This window comes from Perna viridis, chromosome 8 (genome assembly GCF_037379345.1).
Source record: "Perna viridis isolate PV_CMFRI_1.1 ecotype Kerala chromosome 8, ASM3737934v1, whole genome shotgun sequence".
NCBI classification, from domain to species: Eukaryota; Metazoa; Mollusca; class Bivalvia; order Mytilida; family Mytilidae; genus Perna; species Perna viridis.
The window spans coordinates 19,968,649-19,986,853 of record NC_142452.1 but is presented as its reverse complement, the minus strand read 5'-3'; the positions used below and the strand labels follow the sequence as shown (position 1 = coordinate 19,986,853).

Below are 18,205 nucleotides of genomic sequence, written 5' to 3'. Positions count from 1 at the left end.
TAACAATATTAAGTAATTGTGCATTGTAAACAAATCAAATTCAATGCTATCATACAAATGTATATATTAATCCTCTAGTAAATATAAAATCTATATCAACTGTAGTACCTTAAACTATCAAGGAATCAAACAACATTGTAAACATTAGGGTTATCAATATATTCAATGAAACATGATAGTATATATAATAAATTTAAATTATAACAAATAACACGATTTCAATTATTAACAGGAAAAGTTATCACAGATGTTGAAATTGTATCACAGATTTTGCTTTTATCACAATTCAATCTTATGTGCAAGATGGGCTAATGTATTCATCAAACCAACTGTCCAAAAATCTTCCCTTTTCAAGCAGTAGCCGAAGATTAGACAAATGTGTGCTGAGGAAAATCATGTTGAGTTGTACACAAATCAAAAGTTGCAAGCATGTCCACTCTACAAGAGCCTTTGAGGTTTAATAACACATATCATACATACATGTACATGTAAAAAAAGTTTTAATTCATGATTATCTTAGTGCCAAATTATTACTGTTATTTTCAAGCAATAAATAGAATAAAAAATTGCTATTTTTAGATTGCTTAAGATATGAAAATAAGTATTTTGATCAATTGATAAATTAAATCTAAATAATCTTGTACATTTACAAAACATGGTTATTGAATTTAAGAAAGATATTATTGTTCCATATCTTCTGGTGGCAAAATCAGTGGTTGACTGAGGTCCCGGTGGTTAAGAATGGAGAAGCACCGAAGACATACATTCCTTGCAAGGGCAGGTTTTGTGCTACATCTGTTATGCACCCACCGATCACACATATCACAATGAAACCAGTCAATGTGTTTGTCCTTCCGAATGGACTTAGGTGGCTCGGCATTGCCACAGGTGTTGCACAAAACCTCACCAGCTGGATCAATGAAATCAGAGATATCGTCTAGGTCATCGTCATTTTCTAAGTCATCGCCCTCCCCCTCTGAAACACAGTAAGGAATAGTCCTCTGGCTGTCATCAGTGTCAGAATCGTCCGTAACAGTAAAAGCCACGCGTGGCACGTCCTCATCTCTGAGTCCATCCATCTGCCAGAGCTTTTCCTCATACTCCCTTATCACGTGACTCTCATATCTGTCCCAGGTCTGACCATCAAAATGGGACTTGGCCTCCTTGAAAAGCTTTATACAATCTGATTTTTTGCAGGTAGTATTTCTACTAGCTACAAAGCCTTTCAAGTTAGACCAAACCATTTCGATTGGATTGAGCTCACAATGATAAGGAGGTAATCTTAAAACCTCATGGCCATGAGCTGATGCAATGCCGTCAATCACATACTTTGGACGAGGCTTGTTTTGACTTACAAGATCACTTAACTCAGCCTTGTTCATTTTCTTATCGTAACGGACATTGTTCTTTTCCAGCCATGCCGAGATGTCTGACTTTTTGGCACTTTTTGTTGGCACCCTAAATTCAGGATCCAAGTGGCTGTGGTACGGAGCATTGTCCATTACGACCACAGACTGAGGGGGCAATCTTGGGAGGAGGGTGTCTTTGAACCACTCTGTAAAGTGCTCCTTATTCATCTCGTCATGATAATCCTGACTATTGGTTTTAGATTCAAAGTTCAGACCACACCCAGGGATGAGGCCTTGACCTTTGTAACCAGCATCAAGTATTATCAATCTGGTACCTTTCCCCGTAGGTATTTTACGAGAACTGCCTTTACAGTGTGGCTCAAAAACTGACATAGAGGTACTGGGAACATCCAGCCAATCTCCCTTGATCACATGATTTGTATTCAGCCAAGACTCATCCAAGTATACGATATTGCGGCCTTGTTGCCTAAACTTACGTATCTTGCGAAGGTATGTATGACGCCACTGCACAATGTCAGGACGCTCTGTAATGAATCTCCGTTCAGATGCATTCTTGTAGAACCTGACAAAGAAAATAAAATTTTGATAAGTACATGTATAACTTGCCATGATTAAACATTGAAAAATTTTTACATCTGTGCAAAACCTTGCCCAAAAAAGAATGAGAAAATAAAAGCCTTGAACCCCCCCTTTTTATTTTTAAAAAAGATCAAGAACTACAAATCTTGCAAAGTACTATTTCATATACAGATTTTATCTTTGGATCATGCATTATGATCAACTAAATGACAAACTTGGTTATATGATTTTTATAAACCTATCAGAATTAAAATCAAATATCTGGTTTGTATTTATAGATGCACTACATGTACTTTTTTACAGCTAATGTGTCAGTATGTTACTGTCTTATTGTAAACATAAGTAGTGTATAAAATTACCGGAAACCCAGTTGTTTCACTGTTCTTGCCACAGTAGATACTGAAACAACAATATCTTTCTCTTTCAAGGCTTGCTGTAGTGCGGGCATGGTCACAGCATGTGACTTCTGGTGCATCTCGTAAACTGTTCTCCTCACCACACCTTTGTCAAAATCATCCAACTTCTGCCTGTCAGGAACAGGTTTTTGGGCAGTGGCCAGATGAATAGACTTCACCACATCTTGCACAGGGTCGCTCCTCGTCTCATTCTTCTTAAGCCATGCAATAATGGTATTCTTATGAATTCCTGAAAAAGAAGAACATTTTACCTTCCTGACTGGTAAATACTATGAATATGTTAATGTATACCTAGCTAAGGAAATGTTTCTGGGAAAAAAAGTAGTCACTTCCAGGTTTGGACTCCCGAAGATAATTTTTCAACCAATTTAATTTCTTCTGTATTTGTTCACTTTTTTGCTGAATTCCTTGATCAACTCAAGTGACAGCTTTCTTCTTATATTTGGTGCTCAATGTTATCATTCATAGAGAAGTGAATAGTGCTTACGAGTTCCTTGTAATTAAAACCCATAATTTTAATTATCTCTCGTTGCAGTCAGGGTGATTTCTTTTATACCCCATAACTATATTTGCAGGGGGTATAATAACTTAAATATTCCTTGCTAGATCGAGGCAATATTGTACTATATAAACATTAATTTCCAACTATGTATGAATCACATAAACTTTCTAAATTTGAAATTGACCTGTGTCGTTATTACCTGTTGCTCTAGAAATACGACTAACAGGGCTTTTAATACACCATGCTCTTTTTAATCTTTCTTCCATTTGAAAAAACTTCAACATATTTTTCACAATATCCAAAACCTGAAAAATATAATTTACGTTAGTTTAAATAACGATTTGCTCCATAAAATACCTGAGTACAGTATTGCACTTCAAAAAAAACTTCTTTCTATATTAAAAAAAATATAAATACATTGTACATGTACATGTACTTCATTTTTGTAGGGATTGAAATGCTTTGCAGGGCACAGCTTGACACAACCACAAAGTTCAAACATTGAATAATTAAGTCAAGTATGAATTCTATATATTCAGGCTTAATATAATTCATAAAAATTGGGTAACCCATCTCAAAATCTAGCAGGTATAGGCGACTGTGCAATTGCAATTTTTTATCCCTTAAGGTACATATTTGACCAGATTCAAAATGACACCTTTCAACCCCATATTCTAAAACTGTTTCATGAGACAGAATACATGAAATCAATCCTTAAGAGAAATACCAATTTATATTTGATTTAACATGTTTTTTCATGTCCATTTGTAAAAAAAAATGTTATTAATGTTTTTATTTCATACATGTATATGTTGTAACTGGGTCATAACCATATTTCTTTTGTGACTGTTACCAATAAAGTATTTGTATTTAATGGGGGTGGGGCTAGGAACAGATTTCAAAGAAAAAGTCAGGATTGAAGTAGCAAGAAAAACAACAGGCTCCCAGGAGCATCAATTGCTCACCTGACCAAATTTTTGCCTGTCCAACCCTTCTGTTCTTTTTTTAGTAATTATGTGAATGTTTTTTAACAATCAAAAATTCAAATAGTAATTTTGTTTAGGATACCCTAAAAAACAAAAATACAAACTTTTTTTGAATTCTGTATTGTATCTTTTAAGGAAAAGATTTTTCAAAAAAAAATATAAAACAACAGCAAAAATGTCTAAAAAAAGTCAATAACTCCAATACGGGTCAACATATTTTCACCAAGATTTTATAACAGATAGTTACAAAAAAAAGTAGAAAAAGTTTTCAAAGTCCACTCCTCCCATAAATTTCAAATTGTTGTTCCCTTAGTGGTGTAGCATCTTCTCTGGCCTTTTATTCCCAATATAGGTCAATTCACCACCCCTATAGGACATGATATAGTAATTAAAGAATAATAATTATAAATCCTGGCCTTCCCTTGGCTTTTCAAAAAGGTATGAATAAGAAGTACATTTTATACATCTTAGTTTATAAAAGAGGGCAGTAAGGATAAAATTTGAAATGAAAAAGCAGAATTTAAGTTTGCAAGAAATAAGGAGGTAGTATCTATCATTGTCTTACTATATCTTGTATATATGTTTGTATTCATATTTTTTAGAGCAAGACATATAGTTTTCTACAAAAAAAAAAAAAAAAGACAAGATAGAAAATTCGATCTTGGCCAAATTTGAATTGAATTGTTACTACATGTATGTGGATAAATCAAACTGCACTATGTGAAACCTCTCTTCAAGGATTTATATGGGTTTCTTTGATTAAAATATGAAATGATTGTTTCTATATTCACCACATAGAGTAAAGATTGAAATGTTCATTATAGACCCACAGTTTGAGGTTTTTATTATGTATGTTACACATGTATAATGAAGATATTTAGTGGTGAAATTTGACTGTTAGTGAGAAATTCAAACATGTTTATGACGTTGCAAGAAATTTATATTTAGACTTTTGTATTTCTGTGGATTGTTGCTTTACAAATTAACCATGGTTGATCAAGAAAAATGGTGTATGTTGGCTGACCTGGGGTGGGAGTCGAGTGATTTTCACCATTTTTAGTTAACATGACTTTTCTAGTATAAGGGGTCTGACATTTAAGAATTAGAATTAAAATTGAAACTAGGTACAGTTTATATTAATATCCATTGGAAATTTTATTATGCAAAGAAGAAACATAAAATGAGTGGCTACACTCTATCATTACGGGAGTATGTAAAGTTATAATAACTAATATAAGAACTCATATTCCAAACAAAAAGAAAGTGCCTGGCTCAATATTTGACATGAGCAGCATTTATGATATAGGGCATGCTTATCAGATTCTCTTTTAAACCTATGCTTGCTCTTAATTTATTATCTATCTGATGATTGGACAAAACATAAAGGTTAGTTATTAGAATGATATTTGCAAGCTAAGATTCAATCACTGCATAGCATTATGAGTTACAGGTATGTATCAATACTTACTTAATGGGTTATGGGGTGATCATTTGCTTCTGAGGGCGCTTGCGAATTTTGTGGACACAGAATATTTATTCTTGAAATTTTGCAGGTCATTTTCTGCCATATTGTACAATGAATTATTTAATACCTTTTCTGTATATGAACTAACTTGACTGAGGTCATAAAATATATTTATTTTCAGCATAGGAGGTTTTAGGCCAGAATATTTATTTCCATCTAAGGGCCATAATTTTCATTTCCAAAAACTGCACCCCCCCCCAACTCATAATAAAATAAAAAACTGCACCCCCCCCCCCCCCCAACTCAGAATAAAATAGTTTTCTCCTTACTGTACTAGAAGTTGTACTTTATAGATTTAGTGACATGATACATACATGATAATGAAATATCATTTTCAGGCTATACAATGTGTTGTAACTTGTTTGAAAAGATTTCATACAGGTCTGTCTTTTAAAATATGACAAGTTCTGCAATGTGTGTACTTGTATTGTCAATATTTAACAGTCTTATTTAAAAAGGGGGGAATTTGCATATTGATTTGATATTAATGCCTGTGATTCTTAAGACCAAGTTGTCTGATAAGGCTCTCTGTTTTGATTCATTGACATTGTTTTGATTTGTGCTTGATTTGGAAACGCTGTATTGCCAGTCACTCTGTTACCGGAATATCATCAATATTGTATTAATTTGGAGATTCTCTACCTCAAAATTTCTCCTCCTATTAACCATTTTCTCACACTATGATATTCTTCTCAGTTTGGATAATAAAAACTGGAGTTCGTCTGCTTGATCAACTTCTCGGCATTGTACGTTGTTTGCGTAGACTAAATCCGAAATTTCCGAACTAACGCCGAAATGTATTCTGGGTTCTTCGGTTTTTGGAGAAACCATTTAAACGTAAACAACATCTCCTAGCAATCCGATCACTGTAAACATGGCCGACTTTTTACAATGTAAATATTGGCACCGAAAATTAAAATCGGACATGAATTTAACGATTCAATGTTTAGGGAGAAGCCGTTTGGCTAAACGAATGAGCAAGTCATTTGAGACAATTTAAACGACGGTAGGTGTCAATAAAGTCGTTGAAAATATTTTTATTCAAATTTTAACCGTATGTTATTTATGTGACGCCGAGTATAAGCTAGTAGAAGAGATCTTCCAGAGTTGAATAGTGATATTTTCCAATTCTAGGAGTTACTAATAAGTCAGTCTCCTAGATAGTTATGCAGTGGAGAAAAAAAGATCTTGAATCTGAACTATTATGTATTCATCTCAGTCAGGTATTTTTGTTTAAGAACACATATATATCCATCCATTTTGTAAATGCATTGGGATTTTCCAATATTGAATTATTGTTTATGTATTAGTATGCTGTATAGTAAGTTCTTTGATTGGTGGCTATGTGTTATTTAGCCATTTAATTATATCACAGAACTAACTATAGTCAGCTAAATTGCATCCAGTCCCAGAAAATTCAGTGGAACCTGGCATACTGAACCCTGTATAATACTGAACAGATTAATAAAATCATGCCTGCATCAATTTAAATGTATTTTGAAGCTTGGTTAACCAAACGCTCGTCTTTCTCCAACCAATTTTAAAGTAAAAATGGGGTTTGTTTATTTTACAGGCAGGTTTCACTTTAGCAGATTGTTCTAAACCATACTTATAATCAACTTGATCTTTTCTGGGGTTGGTTATAATTTGATATAAAGTTTTTTTACATTGTAAATCTAGTTTTCCTATTTTTGACATTTTCCTTTATATTACATGACAGTTATTAAAGTAGAGTATCCTCGTTCTGCCTATATCTTTATCTGAAATCATTTCCTGGATCTTTCCATTTTTGTGCAAGATTTAAAAAAAAAAAGTTCAATAGTAATTGTTAGGACCTGTGTCTTTTTGTGTTTTTTCTTTCAAAATGAATGCAATTGCATATGTAACATGACTTTTCAATTATTTTCATTTATATTCCTGCGTCAACAACTAAGTCTATTTGTCTGAAATTGCTATGATACTTTGAGTAAACTATTGTACATTTTAATGATCCCAGAGTAAACTTCCCCATAATAATGTCTACTATTTACATCATTTGGTGTAAACCATATCCCTTAAAGTTAATGATAAGAATCAGATCATGATGACAAATTTTTCAATCAGTGAATTCAATGGTAAGATGACAACTGTTAAGGACATTTTATTCTGTTTAAATGTGCTTCAAATCCCTGACTTCCAAGGTAATTATGCTTTCCCTGTTCAATATTTACATGAGCTTGGAACTTTGAGACTTTGATCATGGACCAGCTCGTTTGCTTTCATATTTAAGATTTTTGGAATGCACTGTGTAAGTCTGTCCATCTGTCTTTCATACTTTTACTGGGCTTATTGTTATATGATTGCAGTTATTATACATCCATTCTACGGGTAAGTGGTATTTTAGAATCATTTTATCTGTCTGTCAGAATTTTGCTGCAATTATCACTTGCCAATGAATGAATTTATTTTGAAATTTGGTATTTGGCTTTTTATAGATGGGAAATATGTTGAAAAGCGGTTTTAGGTGCTCTTCGCAAGGTAACTTCTTGTATATGTGGGGGTTTACTTGCAACTTTATGTTGAAGTAGTTTCTGATATGTGCTACAGGTCAACAGTTCTACTGTACATAAAATTCTGTAGTTTTTTATCATTTCTGGCAATGGACTTGGGTACAGACCAGAAATCTTCCAAAAGTTAGCACAGGTGTTCTGTGGTATGAAAGTAGGTCACATTTGTAAAATGCATGGCAGATTTCTACTTAAAGAGCTATTTGAATTACTGAGAGCCTACCTAGATTTTTATTGAAATCAGTATCCCAGTCTATTTCAAATTGCAATAAAATGATTTTGACAAAGTATTCAACAAAGATAACCTTTTTTTCTAAATACTATCTGTTCTTGATAATATATGTGTTTTGGTAACAGATTAGTTTTATGATAGGTTCTGGTTTAAAGGAAAATATGGATAAGGACTTTGTTTTTCATAATATAACTGAAAGAAATAGAAATGATATAGAATATTTTTTAAATAATTTTTTGTTAAGTGCCCTATATGTATACAGATATTGAGCTGATTTTTTGTACAAGAGTGTACAGATTAAGTGATGGATCTGCTTTATTAAGCTTTTTTGGCCTTTTTGCTTCAATTGTTTTTGTTTGTTTTCCTTTCTGTTTTGTGATTTGACTAAAAAAGTATTAAAAAAAACTCTTCACTTTTTATTCTTTCTGATTTAAATTTTTTATCATTGCTATTACTTGATTTAATTTGAATGAACTGAAAATTTTTATCATCACAAATCTTAGTTAATTGGTATATTATATAAATGACTTGATGGTCAAGTTTTGAGTATGCTTGAAGGTAGTAGACCTAGGATAAGGGATACAACTCTTACAAGTCATTGGAATGTTTATATTCACTATTTTACATCAACCTCATGTAAGTGTCAGAGTAACTTGGACTGATTTCATTCTGTTTCAAAGGAAAGCTTGAAATGCTCTGGTGAAATTAAAAGTTATATCCCTTACCCTAGGTATACCTCCTTAATGGTGTTTGTTATTGAGCCTTCTATGTCAATTGATTTCCTCTTCCATTAGAAACTTTAAATTTACTGTAGCAAACCAATAAATTTCCTATAAAATCCCTATATACTTGACAATCCTCTTTAATCCTATATCTTTCATGAAAATGGCAATTTGTTGAAAATACTTCGACTGGAGTTTCTAGTTTATTCATATAACCTCTGCAGATCCCCGATGTAAGTATTGGCCTAAAGCAGAAAAAAATTGAATGCTTTAAAGTAATATTTTTATCTACCAAAACTTAAGGACTGAAAACATTACTTCAAAAAAAGAGAAAAATCAAAGGCTTAAAAGACGGGGTTTTTTTATCTAACAAAAATCAAAAACTGAAGAAAAAAAATGGAAAATTGAAAAGACAAGAATAAAAATAAAAATAAAATTATAAACTTTAAAGGCCATGTTTATATCTACTTTTTTAACTAATTTTAAAAAAGAAAGAAAAAAAATTAAGAGACATTTATTTTATCCAACAAAAATGAAAAAAAAAATAAAAAATAAAAAAAACCAGGGGAAAAGAACTTTTAAAAAACAGAAAAAAAAATATGAAATTTAAAGAGAATGTTTACATCTAACGAACATTTTTAAAAAAGAAAAAAAGAAGTATAGGGTTTCCTGATGCCAAACATGGACTTTTTGGCTGATTAACCAAGGGGTGGGACCATCCTCTAATCTGTAACTTCTCTTAAACCAAGGAATGTGTGTCAAATTTACCAAAACTGTAAATTGGTAAAACAATCCTTATAAAATCCTGTCATTTGTGCTTAAAAGACAATTCTTTATCTAACAAAAATTAAAAACAGAAAAAAAAATAAATAATTATAATAATAACTTGAAAGATAGCTTAGTGCTTTATATCTAACGAAAATATTTAAAAAAAAAAATTAAAAAAACAAATTAAAAATTAAAAAAATAAATAGAAACTTTAATGACCATGTTTATATCTAACAAAAATATAAAAAAAAAAGAAAAAAAAATTAGAGACGTTTATTATATCTAACAAAAATTAAAAAGGTAAAAAAAAAATAATAATGAAAACTTGAAAAATAGCTAGTGCTTTATATCTAACAAAATTTTTTTAAAAATAGACAAAAAAAAAATAGAAACTTTAAAGACCATGTTCATATCTAACAAAATTAAAAACTGAAAAAAATAAAAAATAAAAACTTTAAAGATAGCTGGTGCATTATATCTAACAAAAGAAACATTTATTTTATATAACAAAAATTAAAAACTGAAAGAAAAATAATAACAGGAAAAAGAATATAAACTTTTAAAGATAGCTAGTGATTTATATCTTACAACAATTTTTAAAATTGGGAAAAAAATAAAAACTTAAGATACCATGTTTAAATCTAAGAAATATTTCTAAAAAGAAAAAAAAAACAGAAGTATGGGGTTTCCTGATGCCAAACATGGACTTTTTGAGTGATCAACCAAGGGGACCATCTTCTAATCTGTAATTTCTCTTAAACCAATGAATGTGTGTCAAATTCATCAAAAAATTTGTGAATGGGTAAAACAATCCTTAAATTCTTATTAAATCCTTTCATTTGTGCTTAAAAGACAATTCTTTATCTAACAAAAGTTAAAAACTGAAAAACAAAAAAATCAAAAAAAAATTAATAATAAAATAAAATAAAACAGAATAAAAATATAAACTTTGAAGATAGCTACTGCGTTATATCTAACAAATATTTTAAAAAATTTTAAAAAATCCAAAAAAAAAAATTAAAAAAAAAAAAGTTATGAAAAAAATAGAAACTTTAAAGCCACATTAGCTGCCAATTTTTTTCATTTTTGATTCTAATGAATTTTGCTGATTTAATGAAATAAGTTAGTAGTATTGAGAAGATCAGTAGCTCTGATCTAATTATGTTTTGCCATTACTTCCGAAGATTGCCGAGAGGACATTCACCTGGGTTAAAAATATTTTAACCATTGTAATAAAATATCAACAAGGGACACACAGGTAAGCACGTCTTGTTTTCATTTCATTTCATCTATTTCTTGATTAGTTTTCAAATAAATAATGACCATATTTGAGCCACATTATATCAAAATATATAAATTTCAGAAGAATCCTTGCGTTAAATCAAACTTTTTTCTTTTACGGCTGGAGTCCGTTGGTCTTTCTTACTGTTGAATAATCACTTTTGCTTTGCAAGCGACCCTTACAGTATATGCGCAGATTAATGTCACCAGAAGTCACGTGCATACGAATGTATCTGGGTCGATTTTTTGTCTTGCAAGACAAAAAACATATAGACACCTAATTAATGTATATAATGCATTTTATTTGTGGATATCAAATGAAGTTATACAGGAAAAGTACAATTTCTTAGAAATAATTCAAAGTTAAGGTATATTTTGACAGAAACAAAAATTTACGAAAATGACAGCTAATGCAGCTTTAAAGACCATGTTTACATATAACAAAAAAAATTTAAAAAAAGAAAAAAAAACAGAAAGAAAAAATGTAGAGATGTTTATTTTATCAAACAAAAATTAAAAACTGAAAAAAAGAAATTTAAAAACCAGAAAAAAAAATAAAAACTTTTAATTCTTGATAAAATTCTTTATAAAAAAATATATAAAAATAAAAAAATTTTAAAAAGGAAAAAAGATTAAAAGCTCAAAAGACAAATCTTACAAAATTTAAAAAAAAAAAAAAAGATAAATTTAAGAAGAGAAAATTTATTTAAAAACTTTAAATGACAGCACTTTAAATAACCAAAAAATTTAAAAAGTAGAAAACAAAATAAACTTTTTAAAAACAATTCTTTATATAAAAAAAATTAAAACAGAAAGAAAAGAAATATTAAAACAGATAATTTATTTGAAGAAAGTGCTTTATCTAACAAAAAATTTAAAAAAAAAAAAAGGAAAATTATAAAAATCTTAAGGACAAAAAAAGAAAATAATATAAAGAGAATTTATTTAAAAACATGACAATTTTATATATCTAAGAAAAGTTTAAAAAAGGGGGAAAGAAATATGAAGGCTTCAAAGACGGTTTTAATAAAAAATTCAATAAAAATTTTAACTAATAATTATTTAAAAAAACATTTTTTAAGAGAGAAAAAATGTTCAAAAACTTAAAGACAGTGCTTTATCTAACAAAAAGTAAAAAAAACAATTTTTAAAATAAATACAAATTTTAAAAAAGAAAATTTTAAAGCTTTAAAGAAGTTTCTTTATTCAACATTGTCTTGTTTTGATTTTTTTAGGCAAGCCTATAAAGTAGACATGTATGAAGCAAGATCACAAGATGGTGTTCTTCATGGAAGGCAGGAATCCAGTAACACTAAATCTGCTAGCCCTGCAGTACTGGAAAATCATTGAGTGGTAGTAATGTACTGGCAACTGAGCCACACCAAACATGCATGCATCCTTTGTTAGGGGCACTGAGATTAACCTCCCTGTAGAGTTTTCAAAACACTGGCACCTGTGGTTTCAGAGGTTGATTTTGGAAAAATGAAAATTGGAAGATTGGATAAACAATTTCAATCAATTGTTTGATCAAATGGAACCAGAAAGGTAACATTTGTAGAGGTTCTTACATACATTATTCTGAAAACTATAATAAAAATCAATCAAGTGGTGAAAAGAAAAAAAAAGGGAGAGTGGGTTAGGGGAAAATCCCGGGGGGATACTCAGAAATGCTTGCTATAATGGGTTAGGACTATTTTTTAGGGCTAAATTTTTATACCCCCACTCATATTGCATTCACCTTGTCTGTCGATCTATCTGTCCGTTACACTCTTAGTAATATATTTCTCAGCTTCTATTGGAGGGAATGCTTAGATATGTAAGGTATATTGCTTTTGTATGATGACTTATACTGTGCCTCCCCTTTTCAGGTTCCTTGCTCATTTACTTCCTGTTTACTTTTTTGAGGTGGTACTTGATGGAAATTTTCGTTACCGATATCTCTGCTTCTATTAGAGGAAATACTTTAGATATTTGGTATATTACTTTTGCATGATGACTTGTACTGTGCCTCCCCTTTTCAGGTTCCTTGCTCATTTTACTTCCTGTTTACCTTTTTCAGGTGGTACTTCATGGAAATTATCATTACCGATACCTCAGCTTTTATTGGAGGAAATGCCTAGATATTTGGGGTATTGCTTTTACATTATGACTTTACTGTGTCTCCTTTTCCCAGCTTCGATTGTAATGGTTGAGTGGGGGTATACCTAGCATGATATATGGTACAACATCTTATTGATTTGGGTATTTTTTTGGGTTGTGAAAAAAATTAAGATACTTTTAGGGGGATGGGGGGATTTTGGGGTTTGAGAGGGGGAGGGGTGCCTTCATTTTTTGATATTTTTGAGGTATGATAAATTGGCATACTGTATTGATGATATTTCAATGAGTACCTCCCAGGGTGGAACTTTAAGTGATTTAATTAGTCCAAGTTGAACAATATGTGAAAAGATTACAGTCAGACTAAATTTGTTTAAAAAAACATGAAGGTGGTAAATAAATATTGATGTTTGAAGGAGTTTGAACACAACTGATTTTAAGCTTATACCTCAAAAGAATTGGAGCTTCTTGGTTCCAATTAAGTGAAGTCAGGCAGTGTTAAGTAACCCATTGATCTGCCACTGCTCATATTTTACCCTGAGATTATACTAATAATGTAGTTTTAGGGTCGGATTTGGGTTCAATGTGGCCGATTTAACACCATAACACTGTTTTACTTCACTATTTTAGAAAAACTGGTACAAATTTGGCTTGAAGTCAGTTGTGGCCAAACTTCTTATATCAACATTTATTTATCATTACTCTTTGGTCTTTGCTCTTTGCTCTTAGCTCTTTTTGTTTCACTTATTAGCTGAACCCTTTTCAACTGAGGTTTAGCTGCATTTTGTTAGCTGAACATTTATTAATTGAGGTTTTGGCTGCATTTTACATCAACTGTCTGTAATTTTTTTATCATTTAGTTAATCTATTAAACTTGAAGACCCCTCAAATGGTTGGGGGGGGGTATATTTTAAATGTGGTATTTTCTTTGGTGTTTTTCAAGTTGTGATATTTTTGGGGAGTAAACTGCAAGATTATGGTATTTTTTTTAATTTTTTTTTTTAGGGGAGGGGGTTATTTGTAAAAATTCAGAGTACCTTCCTGGGGTTAAACTACAGGTGATTTTTGTCCCCGCTGCATGGAAGGGGTCATAGAGATACCAGTGTCCATCCGTGCGCCTGTCTGGTCACACTTGCAGCCTTAACACTATGTAGACCACGTGATGGACTTTGTTCAAACTTTGTGGGATTGTTAGTCACCACTAGTAGTTGATCATATTTCACCACCATGATGACAGGAGTTATGGGACTTTGTTGAATTTGTACAAACTACACTATAGGAACACTTTGTGGACGCAACTTCTCAGAGACCACACCACTGAACCAATTTTGTTCAAATTCTATAGGATCGTTACCCAACATATGTAGTTTATCTATTACCCTTATTTTGAATTGACAAAAGTTATGTGTGACTTAGTTGATTTCACTATAGGCACACTTTGTGGACGCTACTTCTTGGAAACCACTCGAAGGACTTTGTTCAAATTTTGTAGGATTGTTGGTCACTGTATGTAGTTGATTATGTTGCATCATCATTTTGATTTTACAAATTTGACAGGAGTTATGGGATTTTTTTTTAATTTAACATCCTACACTATACCATATATGGAGATCCCTCAGCTCAACAGATTTTGTTCATATTTTGTAGGATTTATAGTCAGCATATGTAGTAGTTCATATTGACCTGAATTTTTGTTTTGACACATTTGACAGTAGATATTGGGTGTTTTTTTTTTTTTTTTTTTTTTTTTTTTCATTCCAACTTTTTTTTTGTGGCAGCGGGAGACATATTTCTACACGTAGCAATCTTTTTCCTTTTTGGACTTAGTTAAACAATATGTGAAAAGATTACAGTCAGACTAAATTTATTAAAAAAATGAAGGTGGTAGATAGATATTGATGTTTGAAGGAGTTTGAACACAACTGATTTTAAGCTTATATCTCAAGAGAATTGGAGCTTCTTGGTTCCAATTAAGTGAAGTCAGGCAGTGTTAAGTGACCCATTGATCTGCCACTGCTCATATTTTACCCTGAGATTATACTAATAATGTAGTTTTAGGGTCGGATTTGGGTTCAATGTGGCCGATTTAACACCATAACACTGTTTTACTTCATTATTTTAGAAAAACTGGTAGATACTTGGCTTGAAGTCAGTTGTGGCCAAACTTCTTATATCAACATTTATTTATCATTTCTCTTTGCTCTTTGCTCTTTGCTCTTAGTTCTTTTTGTTTCACTTGTTAGCTGAACGTTTATTAATTGAGGTTTTGGCTGCATTTTGCATCAACTGTCTGTAATATTTTATCATTTTGTTTAACTATTTAAACTTGGAGACCCCTCGGATGATTTGTTTTATAGAAGGTAGGAATGATGTATGTAAAAAATGATACTTTTCTGGGTACATTTGATCAAATGAATTGGCTACCGTTGTCTATCTAATCGTTTGATTTTCATTTTTCTGAGATCAACTCCTCAGAAACCACAGGTGCCAATGTTTTGTAACTCTCGGGTTGTTGACCTCAGTGCCTCTAACAAAGGGAGTGTGCATGTTTGATGTGGCTCAGCTGACTTTATGTTATTACTCTCGTATTATCTGGTACAAATGGGCTAGCAGATTATTGTTGTCAGGTACCCGTCTTCCTTTGAAAGCATCTCCTTGTGATTTTACTTTATGCACATCTTCTTTTTAGACTCACCTAAATTGCTTTCAAGAAGACGATCTTCAAGAATGTAAATGATTTTACCCCTTTTGAACTTTTTAATTCAAACCCCACATATATGTATCTAGTTTATTTTTCAAGACAACCCCCATGGCAAGAAATGTTTTCATTTTTTTCTTCAACATCCCACCATTTAGATAGGAAATAAATCAAAACCACCTTTAGACTTTGATAAAGTTTCACCCTCTATTTTTTACCATAAATTGTAAAAAAAGTAAAATATCGCCTTTTAAAAATCAGAAAACATAATTCAAAGCCCCATTTTTTATCTATTTTTAGGACATCTCTTTTTGGTAAGAATATTTCAATGTTCTCATTTTGTTTTGACAATCGTCCATTAAGTGGGAAATAAATCTAAACCCTCCTTCCAGAATTTAATAAATTGTCACCACCTCTTTTGATCTTGATGTTTGAAAAAGGTTGAATGCCCCTTTTAAAAATTACAATACAAAATTCAAAGCCCCCTCTTTTTCCAAGACCCCCCTATTTTCTTCTTTTATTATTAAATGACTCTTGTTAAATAAATCTCTTTCTTTGTTTTTGCGTTTTTTTTTACTGGTACAATTGCTAAGATGTAATTTTATTTAAACATTTAAATATATAAATTCCAGTTTTGTGTCTGACTAAAATTGAAAACTAAAAAAAAGTAAAGTCTAAGTAAAAACTAAAAAAAAAATTAAAAACTAAAAACTGAAGAAAAAAAAATTAAAGTCAGTTTTGTATCTAACAAAATAAAAAACTTTAACTAAAAAAAAATTAAAAACTAAAAACTGGGGGAAAAAACTAAAGTCAGTTTTGTATCTAACAAAATAAAAAACTAAAAAAAAAATTAAAAACTAAAAATTGGAAAAAAAAAATTTAAGTCAGTTTTGTATCTAACAAAAATAAAAAACTAAAAAAAAAATTAAAAACTAAAAACTGAAGAAAAAAAAATTAAAGTCAGTTTTGTATCTAACAAAATAAAAAACTTTAACTAAAAAAAAATTAAAAACTAAAAACTGGGGGGAAAAAATAAAGTCAGTTTTGTATCTAACAAAATAAAAAACTAAAAAAAAAATTAAAAACTAAAAATTGGAAAAAAAAAATTTAAGTCAGTTTTGTATCTAACAAAAATAAAAAACTAAAAAAAAAATTAAAAACTAAAAACTAAAAACTGAAGAAAAAAAAATTAAAGTCAGTTTTGTATCTAACAAAATAAAAAACTTTAACTAAAAAAAAATTAAAAACTGGGGGGAAAAATAAAGTCAGTTTTGTATCTAACAAAATAAAAAACTAAAAAAAATTTTAAAACTAAAAATTGGAAAAAAAAATTTAAGTCAGTTTTGTATCTAACAAAAATAAAAAACTAAAAAAAAATTAAAAACTAAAAATTGGAAAAAAAAATTTAAGTCAGTTTTGTATCTAACAAAAATAAAAAAACTAAAAAAAATTTTAAAACTAAAAACTGAAAAAAAGTTCAAGTCAGTTTTGTATCTAACAAAATAAAAAAAAAAAATAATAAAAACTAAAAACTGAAAAAAAGTAAAGTCAGTTTTGTATCTAACAAAACAAAAATTCAAACCCCACCTTTATATATCTTGTTTATTTTTCAAGAGAATCCCTCTTGACAAGAAATGTTCTCATTTAATTTTCAACATCCCACCATTTGGATAGGAAACAAATCAAAATCACCTTTAGACTTTGATAAAGATTCACTCTCTATTTTTTACCTTAAATTTTAAAAAAAGTAAAATATCGCCTTTTAAAAATCAGAAAACATAATTCAAAGCCCCATTTTTTATCTATTTTTAGGACATCTCTTTTTGGTAAGAATATTTCAATGTTCTCATTTTGTTTTGACAATCGTCCATTAAGTGGGAAATAAATCTAGACCCTCCTTCCAGAATTTAATAAATTGTCACCACCTCTTTTGATCTTGATGTTTGAAAAAGGTTGAATGCCCCTTTTAAAAATTACAATACAAAATTCAAAGCCCCTTCTTTTTCCAAGACCCCCCTATTTTCTTCTTTTATTATTAAATGACTCTTGTTAAATAAATCTCTTTCTTTGTTTTTGTCTTTTTTTTTACTGGTACAATTGCTAAGACATAATTTTATTTAAACAAAAAAAATTTTAACAAAAACAAAAAATAGAAGAAAAATAAGAATGAATAAAAATAGAAAAATCAAAAATGAAATGGTTTTTAAAATTTTCTAACAAAATTTTTAAAAAATCAGAACATTCAAAGGCTTTAAAGTCAGTTTTGTGTCTAACAAAAATTAAAAACTAAATAAATTAAAAAAAGAAATAAATAAAAACAAAGTAAGAAGTACTTTCAAAATGTCAGACAAGGGTTTTGGTTTGTTTGTTAATAAAGAAGCAGTTCATTTCTTGGGGACTGACTTGTCATTTACACTAATTTTATGGGTTTGGGTAGTTCTCATTTTTTTTCAACATTCCTCTATGTAGAAAAATAATCCTGG

The 18,205-nt window shown here is 30.2% G+C and overlaps 1 protein-coding gene across 2 annotated transcripts; it reads right to left on the bottom strand.

Moving 5' to 3' along the window:
• Positions 1–680: 680 nt before the first annotated feature.
• On the bottom strand, positions 681–6,193 carry LOC148609690 (uncharacterized). Of its 2 annotated transcripts, none has more exons than XM_088540810.1 (4): positions 6,021–6,193; positions 3,052–3,172; positions 2,309–2,594; positions 681–1,932 (listed from the first exon to the last, which is right to left on the bottom strand). In XM_088540810.1, the coding sequence occupies exons 1-4, from the start codon at positions 6,045–6,047 to the stop codon at positions 681–683; spliced, it is 1,686 nt and encodes a 561-aa protein (XP_088396936.1). In that variant the 5' UTR covers positions 6,048–6,193. The 2 variants fall into 2 exon arrangements, with proteins under 2 accessions (XP_088396936.1, XP_088396937.1); XM_088540811.1 differs by having other exon boundaries at positions 3,067–3,172.
• Positions 6,194–18,205: the final 12,012 nt, after the last annotated feature.

Coding starts and splice junctions, on each gene's coding strand:
- LOC148609690 (XM_088540810.1), bottom strand. CDS start 6,047: ATGGTTAATAGGAGGAGAAATTTTGAG. Junction 2,595..3,051: donor AACAGGTAATAACGACACAG/GTCAATTTCAAA, acceptor CTTCTTTTTCAG/GAATTCATAAGAATACCATT. Junction 1,933..2,308: donor GTGAAACAACTGGGTTTCCG/GTAATTTTATAC, acceptor TTTCTTTGTCAG/GTTCTACAAGAATGCATCTG.